Here is a 20419-nt window from a genome sequence, read left to right as displayed (position 1 = left end):
TCAGATGCACAGAACCAGGAGCAAAAGGAAAATAATAGTAATAATAACAATAGCAGCGATTAACCTTTGTTGTGCTTAGCACTTAATGTATGCTGGATGCAGTGGTAAGTACTTTAGGTGGATTCTCTACTTTTATTCTTCATTTTTACAGTGGATGATTATCATGCCGTTCCATCATAGGGAAATTGCAGATTACAGAGCTTAGTGCCTCTCCCATGGTCACAGAGCCAAGAATTGCTTGAACTAAGATTTGAACCCAGGCATTCTGACTTCAGATCCTGCACTCTACTGCACTGCAGTGAAACCTCCTTCATCTCATCCATTCATATTCCTAGAGATCAGGAGCTGTTACCCTGGAGTTGTCTGGTATCATGCTTGTCACCCTTAGCCAAGCCATCTAAACATGTGCTGTGTTTAAGGATGAGTCTTGGTCATGCTTGTGGATACCAGATTGATATTATTCTTCTTATACCTAGTAACAGTCCTGTTTGCAGAATTTATTCCAAGTAAAATTGGAACTGAAATGATTTTTTGGAAATTAAAAGCAAACATCTTAGCTTCTTTATGGGCAATAACTTAAGCTCAAGCAGATATTGGAGAGCAGGTTTAATATGTATATCCATGTTTGTGTAAGTGAGCATCTCCTTACCTAAGCAGTTTCTAACAGTCTTGTTTCTTGAAGAAAGATTTCACTTTCCATTTATGTAAATTTCTTTCCTGACACTGGTCTGCTGAGTCAGACAATCACACCACTAAAAACCACTGGACAGCATTTTTATAGCTGATCTTAAACAGTAAGAGGCATCAATCATGAATTTAGCCTTATTGTGAATGTTTAGTATCCATTTGTCTTGTTTACTTTTTGCAGAGTAAAGGATAGAGGACTAAGCTTTGCTCACAAGAAATCTGATTAACCAGAAAAAGAGAGAGAGGAAGTATCTTTTTATTCTTCTGCGGCTGTTGCAATAATCCACTGTTACTCTCCAGAAAATTGCCACCTGTTCTGTGATTCAGGATTATGTCTTACAAAAATTGTTTTGAGACTTTGTTCCTGTCCCTGTTTGAGAAGATACAAGTGTAACAGACTGCAGTGTCCCTGGGGCAAAGGGGGGATAGGCATGGGGAACATCCACTTTAGCATCTGGCCCTAGGTTTTTACCTGAAATCAACAAAATAATCTTTCTGCCAGAGCGCAGTGTTTTTCTTCTGGCCCTTTGTACCACTAATTGGTTCTCAAGGTGTTTTTCCCTTTAGGGAAGGTGGATTTTTGAAGACTAAACTACTTTGAAAAGTATGACCAAATTCTTCCTTTGGATTCTGTGTGCTGTATTCTCCTGGGGGCTTCCGTTGGTATAAACAAAGATAGGCTACTTCTTGCCAGACGCAAAACCCCCGAACCACTGTGTGACTGTGACTATAATTGAGGGCCTCTTTTTTCTTTCTTTTTATTTATTTGTATTGTTTTTATTTACCTCTTGGGCTACTGCTTTCTATCATTTCCTCTCTTATTTGAGTTATTTCTAATGGAGATGTAAATCTCTGTTTGAAAATGAAAGCACCTGGCTCTTCTAAAATTCCCTCTTGGAAGTGAATTCCTCTCGCTCGAGGGGCAAACTGAACAATATTTGTACTCTATTCAGAGTTATCCAAATGCATAATCTCATTAATATTTAAATTCCACTCTGTGTATCAAGAAATAAATCCCAGAAACTCTTCCCCACTTGTGTCAGGACACAACATCTGCCATTTCAGACCTCTTCAGCCCACGGAGTTCTTGGTGGACCTTCTGAAGCATCACTTTGAGCTCTGCTTTTCAAAGTAGAAAGTGACCATTGACCTCAGTAGCCAAATATGACTGAGGATTGATGCCAATTTGCTTAAACAGTAACAGGCATTGCATGTTTGTAGTTCCGTTTTAGTTTCTGTCATTCTTACTGGGCATTGGCCGCTGAAGTACAGGGTAATTGCTACCAGAACCCAAAAATACTAGATAGAAGTCTACGGGTTTAATGTCTTACGAACTAAGACCCAAGTGGCATTATGAGATTCTTGAGGATGCTTTTCTAAAATTCCAGTTCTGTGATTGGAATTTAAAGTGAATGTGGTAGTGTGGTTATTGTTAAATGAAAAGGAATATTGTCTCTGTTGCAGTTAGAAAAAAAGTACCTTGAGAAGAATACTCTCCTTTCCCCAAATCCACATAAAAATTAGTTTTTCCTTTCCTCCACTAAAGCATACACAATGTCTTGATGATAGGTTTGAAGACCTTCAATATTCTCATCCTCAGTGGCTAAACATTTTGAATTCTGAGATCAGTGGCTTTCTTTTGCTTTGCTTTTCATGAACTATAGTAACTGAATTTTTAAGAAAAAATGCATTTTTACATCTAATGAGTATAATAACTTAAGCTACCTATTTCTTAGTTTCTACCTTAAAAATGAATCACTTTTAGAAAAAAATATAACTAGAACAGTGATATTTTTAAAAAATTGAGATAGAATATTAGTATGCTGTAGTAAGAATAAAAATCTTATGGAATCTGTTATATTAATTCTGAATGACATTTTTTATTTGAATATACAGACTTTGGGAGTAGAATATGTCCTACTGAAACTTGAAATAATAAGGTAAAAATTAAAATTTAAAGGTAATTTTTGCTAAGGGAAAAAATATCATGTGTCAGATTATTTAAGATCTCTTAAATAGAATGGATTTAAGAATACGTGTTATTCTCTAGAAAATTAATTAGCCAGGTTTGTGCTTAATAAATACTACTTGATGATGATGAAATTAAATGAAAGAAAAATACCTGACATAGCTAATTGCAAATGCATGCACTCAGAATATGAAATAGACATAATTTAAGTAATTTGATTCTGGTGTGCTTAGGAAATTTGGAATACTCCCTCTGAGAGAGAGAGGCAGAATTTCATAATCTACCCTATTTAGGATGAGGTAAAAGAAAAAAATGATCTAATACAAGCAATCTCCCTATTTTGAAATGACTAAAATGTGAATTTTTAGAGTGAATGTATACAGTTCTAGAATTTCTGGGAATATAGTGCTTGATCCTGAATCTTCATGTCTCTTCATAACCTGGAACAGTTAGCGGCAGTCAAGCTACTCAACAGGAGTCCGGTAGGAGTTCCCAGCGTGAGTCATTTCCAACTCCATCTCTACTGGTATCTATAAATCATGTGGTGGATCTATAATTAATGAATTCAAAGGAAGTTACAAGGGACAGCTCTTAAGGAACACTAAATGTTACATGATTTCTTCAACTACCCATTCTTCTTAAAATTGATAAATGTTTTCTGTTGGTGGAAAACCATAACAATTGTTACCACCAGTCACATCTTCCAGGTTTTTACCTCTGACCAACGGACCCTACACTCAAGGATGTCAATAGCTCCATTGCAGATCCTCAACTGTGGGAAGCCAAACTCTGACATTTCATCCTGACCACAAAAATGTGATACATTTTATGAATACCTAAAAGCAGGAAACTTGCCTGGAAAAATTCATAATCACTGTATATCCAATAAGAATTTTACCTTAAAAATGAAATTATTAACTTAAACACGAGAAAAATATTATCTATTGTTATGCTAATTATTTAACCCAATTTCCTTTCATTAAAAAAACCAAAAATGTTGGCATATGTTAATTCAGATAGTCAGGCTCATCATTTAATGGGTTCTCTCCAGTAGCAACTATTTTATAAAGAGGTACTATAACATTATTTTTAAAATCTCACAATATCAGCATTAATCATTGCTTTTCTTGCTGATCTTTATCACTTACACATTTTTATTTTATGCATGGAAATCAAATAAGAAATCCATACCATGCCAGATAAAATTTTGGAAACCTACATCATTTTGAAGTGTATTTTGGACTCCATGATTATCTCCATGGGCTGAAAGAAACTGTAAGAATTGGTAGTCCTAATCAAAAAGGAAATTACAATCTGTGAAAGTTGATATACCATGATGATGATACTTTGACTCTGAAGATGTACCTTTCACCTGTAAAGCTATAGTCACCTTCATTATGGGTATTTATAGAATAGATATATATTCTATATATATATATAGAGAGAGAGAGAGAGAGAGAATTTATATGTATTTTTATATATTTACTATATATTTTTAATATTTATTATATGTATTTATATATTCATATATATAACTATATTCGTAACATGATCCAAGTTTTGTCCTTGGCACTTTGCTTTGGACCCATTCTTCCAGTGACAAGAATTTAAGCAATTTTAGCACAAACAAGAGTATAGTTCTTTTTTTTGTTAATTAAATAGATGATGTTCAGTAAATTGAAAAGGCCTCAGATTCTAGCCTGGTTAGGCACTCATGGCAGAATCTTCTTAACTCCTATAAAACACATATGCCTTAATAAGCTTTTTATTATCCAGTTTCCTAGGCCAAAGCAAACCAAAAACAGAAAATCAGGAAGGAGATAAGAATATATGGCGAGGAAGCTGAAATGACAGGAAGCAGAAGTGTCAGATAAGCACAAAATGCTATTACTGCATAGTAGTCCAGGGAATATTTGTGATAACCCTTTAAGTCAGTGCTTCTCAAACTTTTTTTGCTGAGGAAATTATAAGAATCGGTAATGAGTATAGTAGAGTCTATAAGTTGGGATATATTTATGCCCTGCATTTTTCCAAAGGGAGCTCAAAATGAAAGAATTATAAAACATTCTGAAGGTATTGGAATGGTTTTGATTATATATATATTCTGACGTTCTAAATAATATTTTTCTGTTATCTTTGGCAAAAACAGTTTCAAATACCACAAATACCAAGTAAATGGCATAATCCTGAGACTTCACCAGTTTGCTACATAATAATGGAGTGAAGCTTTTAAAACAATACTGAATTAAATGAGTAAATTTAAATTTTACAGTCATTGAGGAAGTGACTATTGGGCCAGTACACAGGAAGTAATCAAGCTTCACTTCTAGAAGTCTAAAGGTTCTATGAACATGTGATGGCATATTCAGGCCAGCCTGGGTTCGTTAATCTCTCACAGTTACAGTTTGTTATATAAACCATTCGTTCATTGTAGATGAAACTTACACCAGGTCCAGAGCACCAGAATGAAAGGTTTTTCAAGTGACTTGACTTAGCATGCACTTATTGAGCATCTCTAGTGAGTTCTGCAATATGTAGTATAGACTGGAGATCAGGAACTTAAAACAACTCATTCCATAACCTAGGAAGCTGGTGGCATAATAAGTTAAAAATATAAACAACTCTCATATGATAGAAGTATGGTAGATGAGTATTATTAAAGTTTCATAGGTGTTGAGATGATGGAGCAATTAATTCTATCTATGGAGAAATCTATGATTGGAAGGCAGTTGCTGAGCCTTGTTTTGAAAGAGAGATATTCAGTGGGTGAGTAGGAATGCAAAGGATATTTTGGACAGAAGGAGAAATACAGGCCATGTCACCATGGTGTCTACCCCAGAATACAATGTCTTGTCCCTGGAAAATAGAGCTCTTACTTGGGAAGAATTGGCTCTGTTCATAGTGGTTGAAATTGTGTTAGGACAGATGATGTAAACGTTGATTAATGTAGGTAGATACTCTTCAAGACAAGAACTTATATGCTTCTAGTCTTACCAGCTTTCTTTATTCCCCTTCTTTGTTTTAAAAACTGTACTTGAAAATCTTGATTTATTCTTTTCCTTTCATTGCTATTGTTTTTAAATGAAGTCAAATGATTTCAATCTGGAATGCAAAGTTCTCCTGTAGGTTGGTTTTTTTTGTTTTTTTTTTTTTTTTTTTTTTTTTTTGCAAAAATATGGTAGGCAGATGTTGTCATGGGAATGATTTTAGGGCCTTGTGAAGGATTTGTTCAGGACAATCCTTTCCTTCAATCAGGTGTCATCTTGCCTGGAGTCCCAGCCCACTCTAGGGAAATCCTGCTTGGCAGTCTAAAGTCAGGCTTTGGGATTTGGGCTCTGGGTGTTGATAATATCCCAGGAGGCTTTACTGAGGGCCCCATTAGAAATATGCAGAGGCAGGAGCCGGCATCTGGTCATGATTAATCCTCTCAACACCCTGGCCTAATGCGGACTGGCCTTGGGTTCCAGCCAGCTACTCCCAAGAAAAGCCAGCCCACTCTCTCATGCTTGTTTCATGTTTTGCAGAGGCTAGTTCTTTGCTTAGGCTTCCTTACTCTTCCTTCTGTGTTCATTGGAACTTCAGAGGTAAAGGGACCTTACAAAAAAATTAGCCCAAAGAGGTGGATTAAGCCATACAACGTCACCAGTAATCATGGTAGAGGTGGTACCCGGGCACCATTGACTACAACAGGTGCTGAAATATAAGGTCACTAGATGCCCTGGAAATTGTGGATATACTTCAGTGGGCATATGGACTATCCTACAAAAATATATGACTGCCCCCATTACAAAGAATTATCTGGTCTAAATGTGCAGCTGTGGAGAAGCTGTGGTGTCAATATTTTTAAGAGGTGAGAATCTGTAGCCTTTATTAGATTCTCAAAGGAATCTAAGAGTCCATAAAAGTCAAGAATCACTAGCAAAATAGTTGGAAACATGGCCTTCAGAGTGACCCAGTCCTAGTTCAAATCTGCTTTAGAATTGACTTGTAACAATGCATTTAACTGACCTAATTCTTGGTTTCTTTTTTATAAAATGAGGGCAACAGTCCCCAATGTATAGGATTGTTGTAAAGATTAAATCGTCTAGTGCACATAATGGGCTTAGCACAATGACTACCCAGAGAAGAAACTCATTAAATAATTATTGTCATTAATAATTGGAGTGTCTTTAATCATCTCTAGAACTCTGATCTTAGCATAACAGGTACATGTCTGACTCAGAGACAGGGACACCTAGCCATGCCAATAACCTTTGACAAATCACTTTATCTCTTTGAATCTCCATTTCTACATCTCTTAAATAGTGGAGAGTAGTAAATCTCTCACAGGACTGTCATGAGAAAAAAATGAGAGAGCATATACGAAACATTTGCATAAAGACTGGCCTATGTTAGGTGCTCAGTAAAAGGGAGACGGTAATACTCAAACATCTTGTCTCCTGGGCCATTCATCCTATTGCATTAGAACTGGGTTAGGGCTGATGAGATTTGAAGCAATCCCAGGACATGGAGAAGACCTAAATCTTGTACCAGTTTTTATTTGTCCTCAGGTGTCCTAAGGAAGTTACTTTTTATCTTTACTCTGTTCTCCTTCCTCTTTGGGGAACTTCCTTTACTCCCTCCTGCTTGAGGATGGATAGAGTTGGTTATGGGGTTGACCAGAGATGAAGAGTATAGTTGCCAGAGGTAAGCAGTCTTGTTAGTTAGGGGTCTGATGGCAATAAAATAGGAAGGAAAGTGTCTTAGTCTGTTTTGGCTGCTTTAGCAGACTGCCATAGATGGGGTGGTTTATAGAAAACAAGTTTATTTTTCCTAGTTGTGGAGGCCGAAGTCTAACATCAAGGCACCAGCAGATTCAGTGTCTGGTGAGGGCCCATTTCAGATTAATAGATAGCCATCTGCTTGCTGTACCTTCACATGGCAGAGGGGGTGAGGAATCTCTCTCAGGCCTGTTTTATATGGGCACTAATCCCATTTATGAAGGTTCCCTCCTAATAACCTCACATATTTGAAACATACGTATTTGGAAGAGGGATGGGGGAGGAGGGACACAAGCATTCAGTCTGTAGCAGAACAGGATTTTTTTTCTTTAACAGACACAAGCATGACCCAAATTACAATGAAATAAATATTCTAAAATTACTGAGTTATATCCCCAGATAGTTGAAATCTCTTCTATAAAATCAGTTGATGAGAGTTAGCATTCTCATGTCTAAGTATGCACTTAAACATAGTATTAAAAGAAAAAGATAAAACCATAAAAAAGTGCTTTTCTTGGTCAAAATTATCCCAAAGTATACACAATGGTCATATACAATTGTGAAGGATATTTAATGAGTCTGAGTTAGAGATATTTAATGAACTTCCCATTGAATCGCTTTCATTTTTGACCAAGCCCAGACATGGGTATGCATTTATCTCCTTGTGGCTAGAGAGGTGAACAAATTGTCTCCTGCTTCTGCAGAAGACAGTTGTCCTGCCATCTCCCAGCACAGGCACCAGTCACCATATCTTCTGCCATCTGACTCTGGATTTTGTATCAGGCTCTCTTCCAGGAGACATCTGGTGACATATTGTCCTCGCCGGTTTTGAATATTTTTTTCTTGAAGCGTTACTTCTTTAGGAACTAGTCACCGTCATCTATGTAGCAGAGAGAATGGTTAGGAATGGAGAATGCTAAGAAGCGAGGACTTGGGCTCTTCTGATCTAGCTCTGACCCTAACGAGCTGAGCAAGTCCCAGCCCATGGGGAAGTGCCTTCTCTTAAGATGAGTTCAATAAATGGCCTTGCATCCTCTTTGAGCATCACATTATTTAAATGTACAGAAGAGGTTGGACAAGATGATCTCAAAGGACCTATCAAGCTCTAAGTTCTGTGATTATATTCTAAATGTTAGGACAACATGGCACTTACTGGCATCACCATTAATGAAATTACCCATCATTTATCTTATACAGAGAAAGCACACACCAAGAGCAACAGACCAGCCAAGCCTGAAAATGAGAGTGTGTGGATTTCCATCATGCCCACAGCTCTCCAGTGATGCTTGTGATAAATGTGTATTTCTTCCAAAAAAAAAAAATACCAGCTGCCCCAGGGTGACCTGACCTGCCTTTTTGTTTGGGACTTGGATACAGCAAACATGTTCTACTTCAGTGTAGTGGTCTGTGTGCTTGAGACTTGGAATGTAGCTAAAAATGAAAGTTTGTGCTTAGTACCTGTTGGTAAGAGATTATTTTATCAAAAAAAAAGTCCTGGGCGCCTGGGTGGCTCAGTTGGTTAAGCGACTGCCTTCGGCTCGGGTCATGATCCTGGAGTCCCGGGATCGAGTCCCGCATCAGGCTTCCTGCTCGGCAGGGAGTCTGCTTCTCCCTCTGACCCTCTTCCCTCTCGTGCTCTGTATCTCTCATTCTCGCTCTCTCAAATAAATAAATAAAATCTTTAAAAAAAAAAAAAGTCCTTATACCTCCTTATCTCTTATTTACCTCTTCACATAGACCTTGCACCATACTTCACAGAGAAGGTTCACATGAGGTTACCAGGTGGCATCTCACTCAGATTTTATTTCCTCCGTCCTAGAGATACCCATAAAGTTTCAGTCTTTATCTTTCTTCATATCATAGAGGAAGAGGTGTTCTGCCAAGACTAAGCCTCTGCAAATCCAGTGCTAGACCTCATTTCCTGTTAACAGGGCGAGGATCTTGATCCAAGTCTTCTGCTTCCTCCTCCTCTTTAAAAATCTTACATCCGATTTTTAGTGACCCTCCCAGCCTCCTTCTCAAGACTCAACCCATTAGTCCTCCTTCCACCAAAGGCCAAAATAAACCAGAATGATTTCTCGAGTTGTGTCTCACTTCACATGACTCAACCATTAAGGTTGTTTTTGTTTTACCCTGTTTTGTGTAACCTTAACCTCAGTCTTTCTGTGCCCCACTCAAAATTAGATCATAGAAATGGAGAGATTCCTTTCCTGTAAATCTCATTTCCAGATTTGCTCCAAATTAGGGTAAAGGTTAAGTGGAGTGGGAAGACAAGAGGAAGGGAGGAGACATCATGCTCTGTGGAGGCAGTCCACTCAGACATGTTCCTGCTCTGATCAAATGCCCTTCTGGATCGATCTCGTCGCCTTGACATCCCACTTTCTTCATTCAGGAGCATATGGTCCTTTGGGCAGCCTCTGCGAGCCCACGCGCCCAGCGCCCTCACCAGCAGGTGGCACGTGCAGTGCATCTCCATCACAGCATTAGCTCTCTAGAGCAGCTTTCACCACTCAGCCTTTCCCCTGCTGTCAGTGGAAGAACTTCCTCTGACCATCTGCTACCGAATTTGTCAAAGTTTATCAACTTGTCTGCAGGCTTTCTCTCCCAAAGCTGCACAGTTGGTCCTATTGTTCATTGTATGCCTGGTTTTCTCATTTCTTAGGGAAGTTTTAATCTTTTGTATTTTATTCTCTTAACTTGAACATGGATCCCAGATACTTACTCCTGTAAAAACTCTCCAATATTTTCCTTTCCTATTTTAGAGTTGTACAACTGTAGTCTAGAGACCAAATAATAAAGAGAATTCTAGTAGGGAGACTGAAGAGCCAAAGTGCATGATATCAGAACTGGGGTCATTGTGTCTCTGGTTTGCTTTTGTGACCTGGGCAAGTTGCAGCCCTTCCCTGCCTCAGTTTCCTTATCTGTAATGTGAATAAAAGCATTGTTCTAGTTCTTGAGTTCTGTGAGAATCACTAGAGATAATTTATGGAGGAATTCTCTAGGAAGGTAACTTGTCATACAAACCTCCTGGTATTTTGGTTAAGTTTATTAGCTGCAGTGGCATCATAACATTCCTTTTTAAAAAAAAAAAGATTTTATTTATGTATTTGAGAGAGAGAGAGAGAGCACGAGCGGAGGCAGGGGCAGAGAGAGAGGGAGAAAGAAGCAGGCTCCCCGAGGAGCAGGGAGCTTGATGCAGGGCTCGATTCCAGCTCTGGGATCATGACCCGAGCCTAAGGCAGACGCTTAACCACTGAGCCCCCCTGGCGCCCCTACATCATAACATTCCTAAAACTGCACCTGTACCTCGTAGTGAGAACTTTCTACCCTAGTGTGAAAACAGGTCTAAGGCATGTCCCTAATCTGACTGTCAGTATTTTGAAGATTTTTCCCTCGAGGCTGCCTATGGGGGAGAGGCACTGTGGTCCCCCCCAAGTTCTTTTGTTGGCAGAGATGGCACCCCAGTCTCTAGCTTGTGTGATACTTCTGGCTGAAGATGACTAGTGTCTAGAAGTGATTCAGACTGGAGTCCAGGCTGCTGATCCACATGTTGAGCTTCTGTGCACTTTGTAGTATGTGGCTTCCGAAGATTCTGGGTAAAAGTACTCATCAGTCAGAGTCTCCTTGCAAAAAATGCTTGACAGTCTCTTTTGTCACCCTTTTTCTGCCAGAAGACATCATAGCAAATTAGTCCCTCACTGCACACCTCTGTGTTCTTTTGCAGACTAGCAGACTAGCAACTTTTTGGTTGTATTAGAGAAAATTACATGAAGTGGTTTTTATTTTGTTTTTTTTTTTTCAGCACAGTTCAACAGACCTAGCGGTAGGATCTAGGAGACACATTACCACTGTCAAACATGCAACATTTAAGCATAATGTCTCCCTGTGCCCGCAAATGCAAGCCCTTGTTTCAAGTGATGTGACCACTTCCTTTTGTTTCCAAACCCCCTTTCCATGAGCCAGTATGGTCCCTGCCAGAGAAAATGACAGAATCGGGCTAGGTTAGCATGCTTGCCAAAGATTTAGGTAAGAGATATTATACAAATGTCTAAATTATTGCAGCTTGGGACTCTGAGATTTCAAAAACATACTTTCACACAGTTCATTATTGTTAGTATTTGTGACTATTTGATAAGCTCCAGAACCTTGTTCTGCCATAGAAAATAAATCATTCCTAATGGCTGGGTTTTTTTCTTTTTCTTTTTAAACTTGAACTTTTTCCAGAATAGCCATCCATCATCACCATACTTTTCTCTATTTAATACTGTTTTTCTTCCCTCTGCCCTAGGATGGTCGTCTGCGGATGAATGACCAGCTGATTGCCGTTAATGGGGAATCTCTTTTGGGAAAGTCCAACCATGAAGCTATGGAGACACTGAGGCGATCAATGTCCATGGAAGGAAATATTCGAGGGATGATCCAGTTGGTAATTCTGCGGAGACCAGAGAGACCACTGGAGGTGATGCATATCTTTAATTCCCTCAGCGAATTGCCAAATGGCCGCCTAGAATATGCAGATTTCTGTCACTTAGTATCGTACTGATTCTGAAATTTTGGAAAAATATGCCCCAGAAGGGCTCTGATGGATTTATGCGGCAAACACATGGTTGTATATTATAGGTATAACTAGAAGGTGTTAAGAATGTGCATATAAAGTAAGTAATTTTTCAAATATAACAGGTCCATATTTTCCAGTTTTTTCCCCTCAGAAATTTCTAGAGCTTTGGACTTCATTCATATAATAAACTATTAAACTATGTAGCATCTTTATATACTTTTTGATTGAGGTGCGTATAGTGTCCATACTTTAGAAAGTTTTTAATCAGATGCATACAGTGCTTAATGTGAAGATTGTTATAATGCAGTACATTTTCCCCCAAAATGTGCACATAGCTAATACAGACCTGGAAGTTAACTAATTTAAAATTTGGTCTGTTAAGCAAGCTGCTTGCTTCATGTTATTAAATAAATGTTTTTTAATTAAATAAGTATTTTTACAGTATTTTATCATGATTTTTTAGGGATTTTTTTTAACGTAAGAAATATTTCTGCCTACCCATGAGGTGTAAGCATAAAATATTCTTGAATGCTGATATCCCTAAACATTTCACTTACATACAACTATACTATATTTATATTACACAATTATATTATTATACAAGTATATTAACATATTTATAATAAATATAAAATATTCCTAAAACATTATTTTCTCTTATATATGAAAAATCATTATTAAATGCTCCTAAAAATATTTTAAGAAAAGATAAGAAAACAGTTGATCATAGTTAAGAGTTAAGAAAAACATGAGCACATTACACAAATATTCTCTGAGGACAAGTAATGTTTGTGTAATACAGTAAGAGGCAGTTAACATAGAATACTGTTAATAACACACTAACATAAAATATTAGTTTTAATAATATGTTCAACTTAAAAAAAGAGGATTTTTCAAATTAAACAATAGTAGAAGGTAGTTGAAACTCATAGTAGTTAAAAGCTTAGGCTCTAAAGTTTTGGATTACCTGAGTAAAACTCCCAGATTGTCCATTTTCTGGCTATGGGAAGACATAGCTGAGGGCTCAGTACTTGCAGATGACAGATACTATAGTCTGTTTTATCCCTTAATGTATCCTCATTTCCCAGCACACAGTAGACACTTAATAAATACTGTCAAATGAATGAATAAAAGATGCATCTGAGACCTACTTTATCTGAGAGGGTCAGCTGAAGTAGTAAACTTATAAACTATATCTCACTTCGTTATATTATCAGCTGTTGGAAGAGGGTAACTGTACCTTTTTACTCTTCTGTACATAACCTTGTAAATGTTAAATAAATGTAAATTGGCCAATTACTGGAGACTATATATAATGAGCCAACTCGTTTTCAACATTTGTGTCTGCTTAAGTGACAGAGAGGCTTCCATGAATATTTAATGGATTTTACTTATGTACATAGTTATAAAACCCTTATCTATTGCTTCCATCCACGATGGAATTGGCTCCTTTCTGGTTTAATTTGATTCTTACTCTAGAGCCTTGGGATTCATGGTACCCAGTTGGCTGGGGTAGGTGTGAAGGATGGCCCGTGGGCCCCTAAGCCACCCCTCTGCGCATCTGTTTATTATGTCTCCCTTCAGATTTCTTGGAACAAAGATATTTCAACTAAGAGAAAAGTCTGGAAGGCACTGCTGTAGAGTACCACACCTGTGCAAATAGCAAAAGTTAAGGAATAAAGAAAAGAAAGAAAGAAAAAATGAACATGGTTGTTAGGCATTTTATGTCTGCTACCCCTCCCCTTTCCTAATTTCATGTCTTTCTCTAAAACAGGCACGTGCCTGGTGGGTAAACATTCTGTATTTGGGCTCATCTAGTTGAGACGTTTTATCATTTACATTCTTCTTCATTGCACATATTTCCACTCTCCAACTCTGAGATGGGTTGACAATTATTCCATCAGAAGAAAGTACTAAACTTTCGGTTTGTTGCCCATCCTCAGAAGTGTTTTGTTAATATAGTTCACTAGGAAATTAATTGGGAATTAAGAAATGGGACAAAAAGCAGTTTTGATGAGGACATTTAAACAAGGTCCCTTTTTAGTTTCCCTAATATTTACATGCTTTCCATGGGGAATGAGCAGGCACTTGATGCTCTCAGCTATCGGGAATCTCTGTGGTACCCACGAAGATTAAAGAGCGTTTTTGTCTTATGAAGACAGCAGCCTCTAATGTACAACTAATCTTTATTAAATTGGGAAAAACAAAAACAAAAACAAAACGTCTGGAGCTATATGATCTCCCGGTTCTGTGTTTTACTGTGTCAAATCATATATTGTGCACTCATGCTTTTGGTGTCTTCTGTATTGCACCCTCAGGTACAATAAAAAAGCAGCATCACCGAGAAAAAGGTCTCAGCACTGCTCATACATTCAGGCAAATCAATTAGTTAGATTTGGCAAGAATACCAAAATGGTTACTTGAACATTATATTGATATAAAAAAAATTGAAGAAGCTACTTAAGAAAAGTCAAAATATATAGTTGTTGGAGTATTTTCCCACATTACCCAGATGTTCAAGATACATAAACAGTTTTGATGAGGACCTCGTGAAGAATATGTAATGAGTCCTTGATGGAATCAGAATCATTTTAAACAGAACCATGTTTTTCAAAGGATGAGCTTGAGGTTCAACTGTAATTCTATTTGAGCCCAGAGACTTAGTATTAAAAAATGGGTTATGACCTGTTTTTTTCCCCTTCCCCAAAACATTTCCCTCCCCGCTACAAGCTCCTCTTGGTAGAAGCAGAATATGTTTAAAAATCCATTATGTTTTTTATTGGCTGGGAAACTAATGGAGGGCTCCACGACAGCCCTATTTTACAGGCTGAATACTTTAATTAGGCTGGTTACTGATCAGTTGTTGGGATATCGATTGTGTCATTTATCAAAGAGCTGGGAAAGCGGAATTTTTTTTTTTTTTTTTTTTTTTTTGGTTCTTGTCGTTGTTGTTAAAGCACAAGGCTAGGTGCAGTCAGTCCTACCTCTCCTGCCTGCCAGGGCTCCAGCTTTAATTTAGGAGTAGTTTGCTGAGTCTGGTTTGACTAGCAGTACAGAGGCAGAGGGTAACACTGGGTGTGGGAAAAGTGTTATAAGCCTCAACAAGAAGCTACCAGAACTTCAGCAGCTGAAAATATTTTAATTATTAAGAATGCATAAATTGAATGTTTTAAATATTTTGTTTAGCAGGATATCAAGCTTGTGGAACTGAGAGGAAAGTATAATAAAATTGTTTGGGCCAAATGCTTTGCTCCGAAGTAAAGAGCTTTGGGGATCAGATCTGTGTTCTGTATGTGGCCTGTTCCTCTCACAAATGGTCAAGGGGGGACACCTGGTTGGCTCAGTCGGTTGTGTGGCTGCCTTCGGCTCAGGTCATGATCTCAGGGTCCTGGGATCGAGTCCCACATGGGACTCCCTGCTCAGCGGGGAGCCTGCTTCTCCCTCTGCCTCTGCCCGCCACTCCCCCTGCTTGTGCTCTCTCTCTCTAACAAACAAATAAATAAATCTTAAAACAAACAAACAAAACAAAAACAAATGGTCAAAGGCACAACGGTGAGATGGCGTCCACATGACTTCCTTGAAATCTGTTAGAAAGACACACAGTCTAAGCAAGAGCAGCCCCCAGTTCTGTGTGCCTCAGTCCTCTTGAACAAACAGCTGGAGCCCTCTGAAACTGGCCCCCCGCCGCTACCTCTTCACACCCGTGCAACATGCTTTGTGGGCCTGTTACTCTGGATACAGCCATCTTGAGGACACTATGAATTTGTCTGCAGGCTGTCAACATCCAAATAGGAGGGGAAAATACCAAAAAGTGGGCAAAAACTCAGGAGGACCACTGTCTGGTATTGTCACAGAGTTTGTTTTAGCTTCTGGGCAACAGACCCAGTGTCTGCAGCGGGACACACTCATGGTATTTGAGTGGCAAACCTGCTTAGGTTCTGACTTGTCCTAGAGCATATGCACTTAGTCGCTGAGGGAGAGAGAGAGAGGAACCAGCTGGTTGGCAGACAAATACCCTTGGCATGGACCGTTATTCTTGTGTTGACACTGCCACAAGCTGTACTCCCAGATGGAAGAAAATTTGAAAGAAGCCATTTGTAAGTGGGGGGAAAGAGTAATAAAGTTAATCCTCTTTGGTGTTGGCTATGAGTACTCCCAATCCTTAGCACCACATTGTCAGTATTTTTTGTATTTCGTATTCAAAGATGTTTTCACTGATAAGGCCATTTTGATTTTCCAGTTGAGAGTGTATATGCAGTAGACTTTTGGAAGATCATTCCTAAATTGATCATTCTCCTACTTTGCTGTCATTGACCAAGTTCGAACATATTAAAAAAGCAAATGTAATTTTTATTTTTATCCCTTAGGAGCCTGCAGAGTGTGGGGCATTTTCTAAGCCATGCTTTGAGAATTGTCAAAACACTATAACCACCTCCAGGAGAAATGATAATAGTTCATTGCATCCATTTGGCACTTACAGTTCACAAGACAAACAGAAAGGTAAGAGTCTGTCCATTTCCATCTACTGCAAATGGCATGAGAAAACACAAGACTGTCTTAAAAAAAAAAAAAAAGGACTAAGGGAAGTTAATTACACTAAGTGCAGGCTTTGTTACTCTGAGTCATGAACACGGAGAGATGATGGGTGGGAGAGCTGACTCAGAAGTTGTGAAGCAGATTCCTGGCATCGCCTCCAGTTTAAATGACAGTTTCTATGCTTGCTGCCCCAAACACGGAGGATGATGTGTGAAACAAGCCAAACAAAAACAAAATGGCAGAATGGAGAAACAAAATGGCAAACTGTTATTTTTTTAACAATCTTTTAATTATTGGAAGTTACCAAATGTAAATAACTATTAAACTTAAAAAAACATGTATGGACTAGTATTAAACCATAAGATGGTCATAACATGATTCACAGATTCTAGGAAGAGTGTGGTAAATACCATGAACCGAGACCATTGTGTAACAGTTGGAATGCTCTTATTATTCCCTTACTACATTGTCATTGTCTTTCCCTTATTATCCTGTACTAGTAGAGCTCTAGATATAAAACATTTGGACTTTCCTTTGTTTTTAAAAAATTATACTTTAGGTCACCAAGAAAAAAAGTTTTTTTTAATTTCCCTGCATGTCTTTTTTTAAAAACAACTTTAAGTTTTTTGTATTGCAAAGGCAATGCATATTCATTACAGAAAAATTAGGGGAAAGCAATAAAAAGAAAATTTAATATCACTCATACTTCTATCAAAGATACTAATCGATAACATTTTTACGTCTGTATTTCAAGTCTTTTGTTCATGCAAACATGCATATGTAAAATGAAAATGAAATATACTATATATGATGTTTAGGAAATTGCTCTTTTAATTAATAACACATTAGGATCATCTCACTATGTCATTGAATACTTTTCAGCATCACATTCAGTGGTTGCATAGTAATCTGTTGAACGCAGGTACTATTTATGTAATCGGTCCCTTATTTACATTTAAGATGTTACCAGAATTTAACTACATGGGAACAAGTTCTAAACTCTTGAGAACTCCATCAGAACAGGCTTGTACCTCTCAGATTCCTCTAGAATTAAATTGTTTCATCAGAATGGGACACTGTTTTTTTCCTCTGATTTCATCCATTTTAGTGAGAGTAGCAGCAACAGCTGTGGCCATTTATTTATTAAGTGTTTACTGTCTGTTAGAGTCTGTGTTAAGCAATTTACATGCACACTGGAAGTGGGTAATACTATTATCCTCATTTTACAGATGAAGAAACAGAGAGTAAATAATTAACCCGAGACCACATACTTGATCTGGGTAGAGCCTGGATTCAGCCCCTATCTCTCTGATTCAAGTTCACTCCTTAAACCACAGCACAGACCTTGTCTTACATTGGTCTCTTGAAACTGTTGAAGTCCTTTCACCTGATACCAAGAGTGTCACTAAAAGCTCACTTGGCTTTGTATCAGATAAAAAAAAATACCCTGTCTTTTCTCATCTTCTTTAAGAAATTAAAATTTGTCTTGACAAAGCAAGATCTCTTTCTGAGACCTTAAATCACAGTAGGAGGAGAATCTGGGGAAGGAACAGCAAGTTTTCCACAGACTAGAACAGCCTTCTCTCTACTGTGCCCATATAGTGATCAAGAACATTGCCATGTGTATTAAAATATCTAGGCTTTACATACTTTGATTGGCGTTTAATTCTCAAGCAACATGTGATACAATGACAATCCAAGTTAAAGGTTTTATTCCTAATTATACCAAAGTAGTAGTGGGCATGTTATCCCCTATCTTGTTTCATTTTTTTTTAAAGATTTTATTTTTTAAGTAATATCTACACCCAGCGTGGGCCTCGGACCCACAACCCTGAGATCAAGAGTCACGTGCTCCACCAACTACACCAGCCAGATGCCCCTCATTTTTAATAACTATAAAATACTGACACTGGAGTGGTAATTACATGGAGTATTTTTAGAGGACATCGAGATAGGGAAATGGGACAGTATCTCTAGAAGGGACAACAAAGGCCAAAATAATGAAACTATAGAACTTGTTAAAATGTAAGGATATACGTGGAAAAAAAAATTCAAATATTAGAGTCCAGTCGAAGCACATGCTAAAAACAAAATGTCATAATTCTTTGAAACTTCAGTAGAATGTTTTGAGTTTGTATTTCCACTGAACAGTTAGGTCCTTTGGGTACATGTGGCCATAGACAACCACTGGGAGTCTGTCTGTTCCCTTCCTCTTGAGACTTACCTCCAGGTAGAACAACATTTTACACCAGTGAAAAACTGTGCAGGTCAGCTACCTACCAGATTCCTGCTATACTTCCTCCCCCCATGTCAATTTTCCAAGGTGACAAAAAAATCCAGTTCTTTCAAGGACTGCACTGAACATTATTTTTCTTTAAAGCAGGAAAAATCTATTGCTGTTATTTCCTTGTAGATCTGTTATACAATATTCAGTTAAAGAATTAGGCCTATCAAGGCATAGACTAATTAAATTTTAATCGTAAGAGACCCATAGATGAAATTGTCTTACTTTTATGTAAGCCTATTGACTTAGAGATAAGAATATATATAATAGAATTTGTAAACATGATGCTGGAGAAGAATATCATGATCATCATCTCTTTGTCATACTAAAAACATTTAAAATATTGGGAACCATTGAGAGTTTCTGAGTTTCAGTTGCACATGAGGTAGCAAGAGGCCAGTAAGCCTCGTGAAACCTGAGTGTTGACTCAACATGACCAAGTTTTTTACGGAGCCCCTTCAGAAAAGCAAGATTGAGTTGACAAAATGTAATGTCTAGTGTGGAAAGGAACTGTTACAGCCAAAACATTCACTTCTTTTCTCTTCCCTTTTTCCTTTCCTTTGTATATTTAAAAATCCAATGTTGATATGCTGGGTTCCATCTATTTTTTTGTAATAATAGTACATACCACCCACAGTTCCTCGGTTATTTATATATATATATATATATATATATATACACACACACACATACTCCTGTCAAGCTGTTACAGGGAAAAGGCATTTTTAGAACTAACGTTTGTATAAATTGTAACACCAGAAAATTCACATTTGTGTTGGAGAATTGCTAGCAATGCCTGCAGTAGAATGAGTGTGGTGCCCCAAATGGTAAGGGGTCGGGACGGGGGCTGTGTCCCAACAGTTTAGTTATAAAATCCTATTAAGCATTTAAATGGTAATAAAGAATATGAAATACCAACACTGTATTTTCTGAAGAATTTTGCTGCTAGATCTCACCCGTGGCCAAGTAATGAGTAAGTAATAATAATAAGCACCATTTGCCTCTGGTTTGTTATTAGCTCTCTTTTCATTGCTCCCGTCTCCCCCTTTTGTGCTCTATTCCTGCTTCCCCTCCCCTTTCAATTCTGCACTCCAGCCCCATGTGTGAGTCACCCATTGTCCTAAGTCTGCTCAGGATCACCATCCAGGAAGGGCTCCTGGAGGACTTCCATCCCCACCGCAAATCAAACCCCTTCGGTTATGTGTCCTGTCTCATTGGATCCATGTTCCCTGGGGTCCTTTGGGCAGACACATAATGTATAATTATTCCTAATGTGCCTTCTCTGGGGAAACAGCATGTGTCCACCCCTCTGTAGCACGTAAGACACTCCCTCTGGAGTGGTGTTCAGAAATTGAATTATACTTTTCAATTTGCCTGCTGTTTATTGAATACCTTCATTGTGTAGAACACACCATCAGGGTTTCAAAAAAGAATACAATGCTGTTATAGCCCTCAAGAATAGGCTTTAAAATTTTTTCTAATTAAAAAATATAAAAAACAAGGGGTCATCAAACTTTATCTGTAAAGGGCCAGATAGGTTAGGCTTTGCAGGCCAAGGGATCTCAGTCTCAGCTCTTCAGCTCTGCCGCTGTAGTCCAAAAGCAGCCATGGACAGTAGTAAATGA

The 20419-nt window shown here is 38.0% G+C and overlaps 1 protein-coding gene across 9 annotated transcripts in view; it reads left to right on the top strand.

Moving 5' to 3' along the window:
• The window catches only part of PARD3B (par-3 family cell polarity regulator beta), a 1017627-nt gene that overhangs the window by 601173 nt on the left and 396035 nt on the right, over nucleotides 1-20419 (top strand). For all 9 annotated transcript variants that reach the window (XM_073879629.1, XM_073879634.1, XM_025892834.2 and 6 more), the window contains 2 exons: nucleotides 11705-11875; nucleotides 16342-16474. In XM_073879629.1, coding sequence (XP_073735730.1) covers nucleotides 11705-11875; nucleotides 16342-16474 — 304 coding nt within the window. The remainder of the gene's footprint in view (nucleotides 1-11704; nucleotides 11876-16341; nucleotides 16475-20419) is intronic.

Source organism: Callorhinus ursinus, unplaced genomic scaffold (assembly GCF_003265705.2).
Source record: "Callorhinus ursinus isolate GAN/ISIS: 27379988/994484 unplaced genomic scaffold, GSC_fseal_2.0 scaffold2, whole genome shotgun sequence".
Taxonomy (NCBI): Eukaryota; Metazoa; Chordata; class Mammalia; order Carnivora; family Otariidae; genus Callorhinus; species Callorhinus ursinus.
This window is presented reverse-complemented; position numbering and strand designations above follow the sequence as displayed.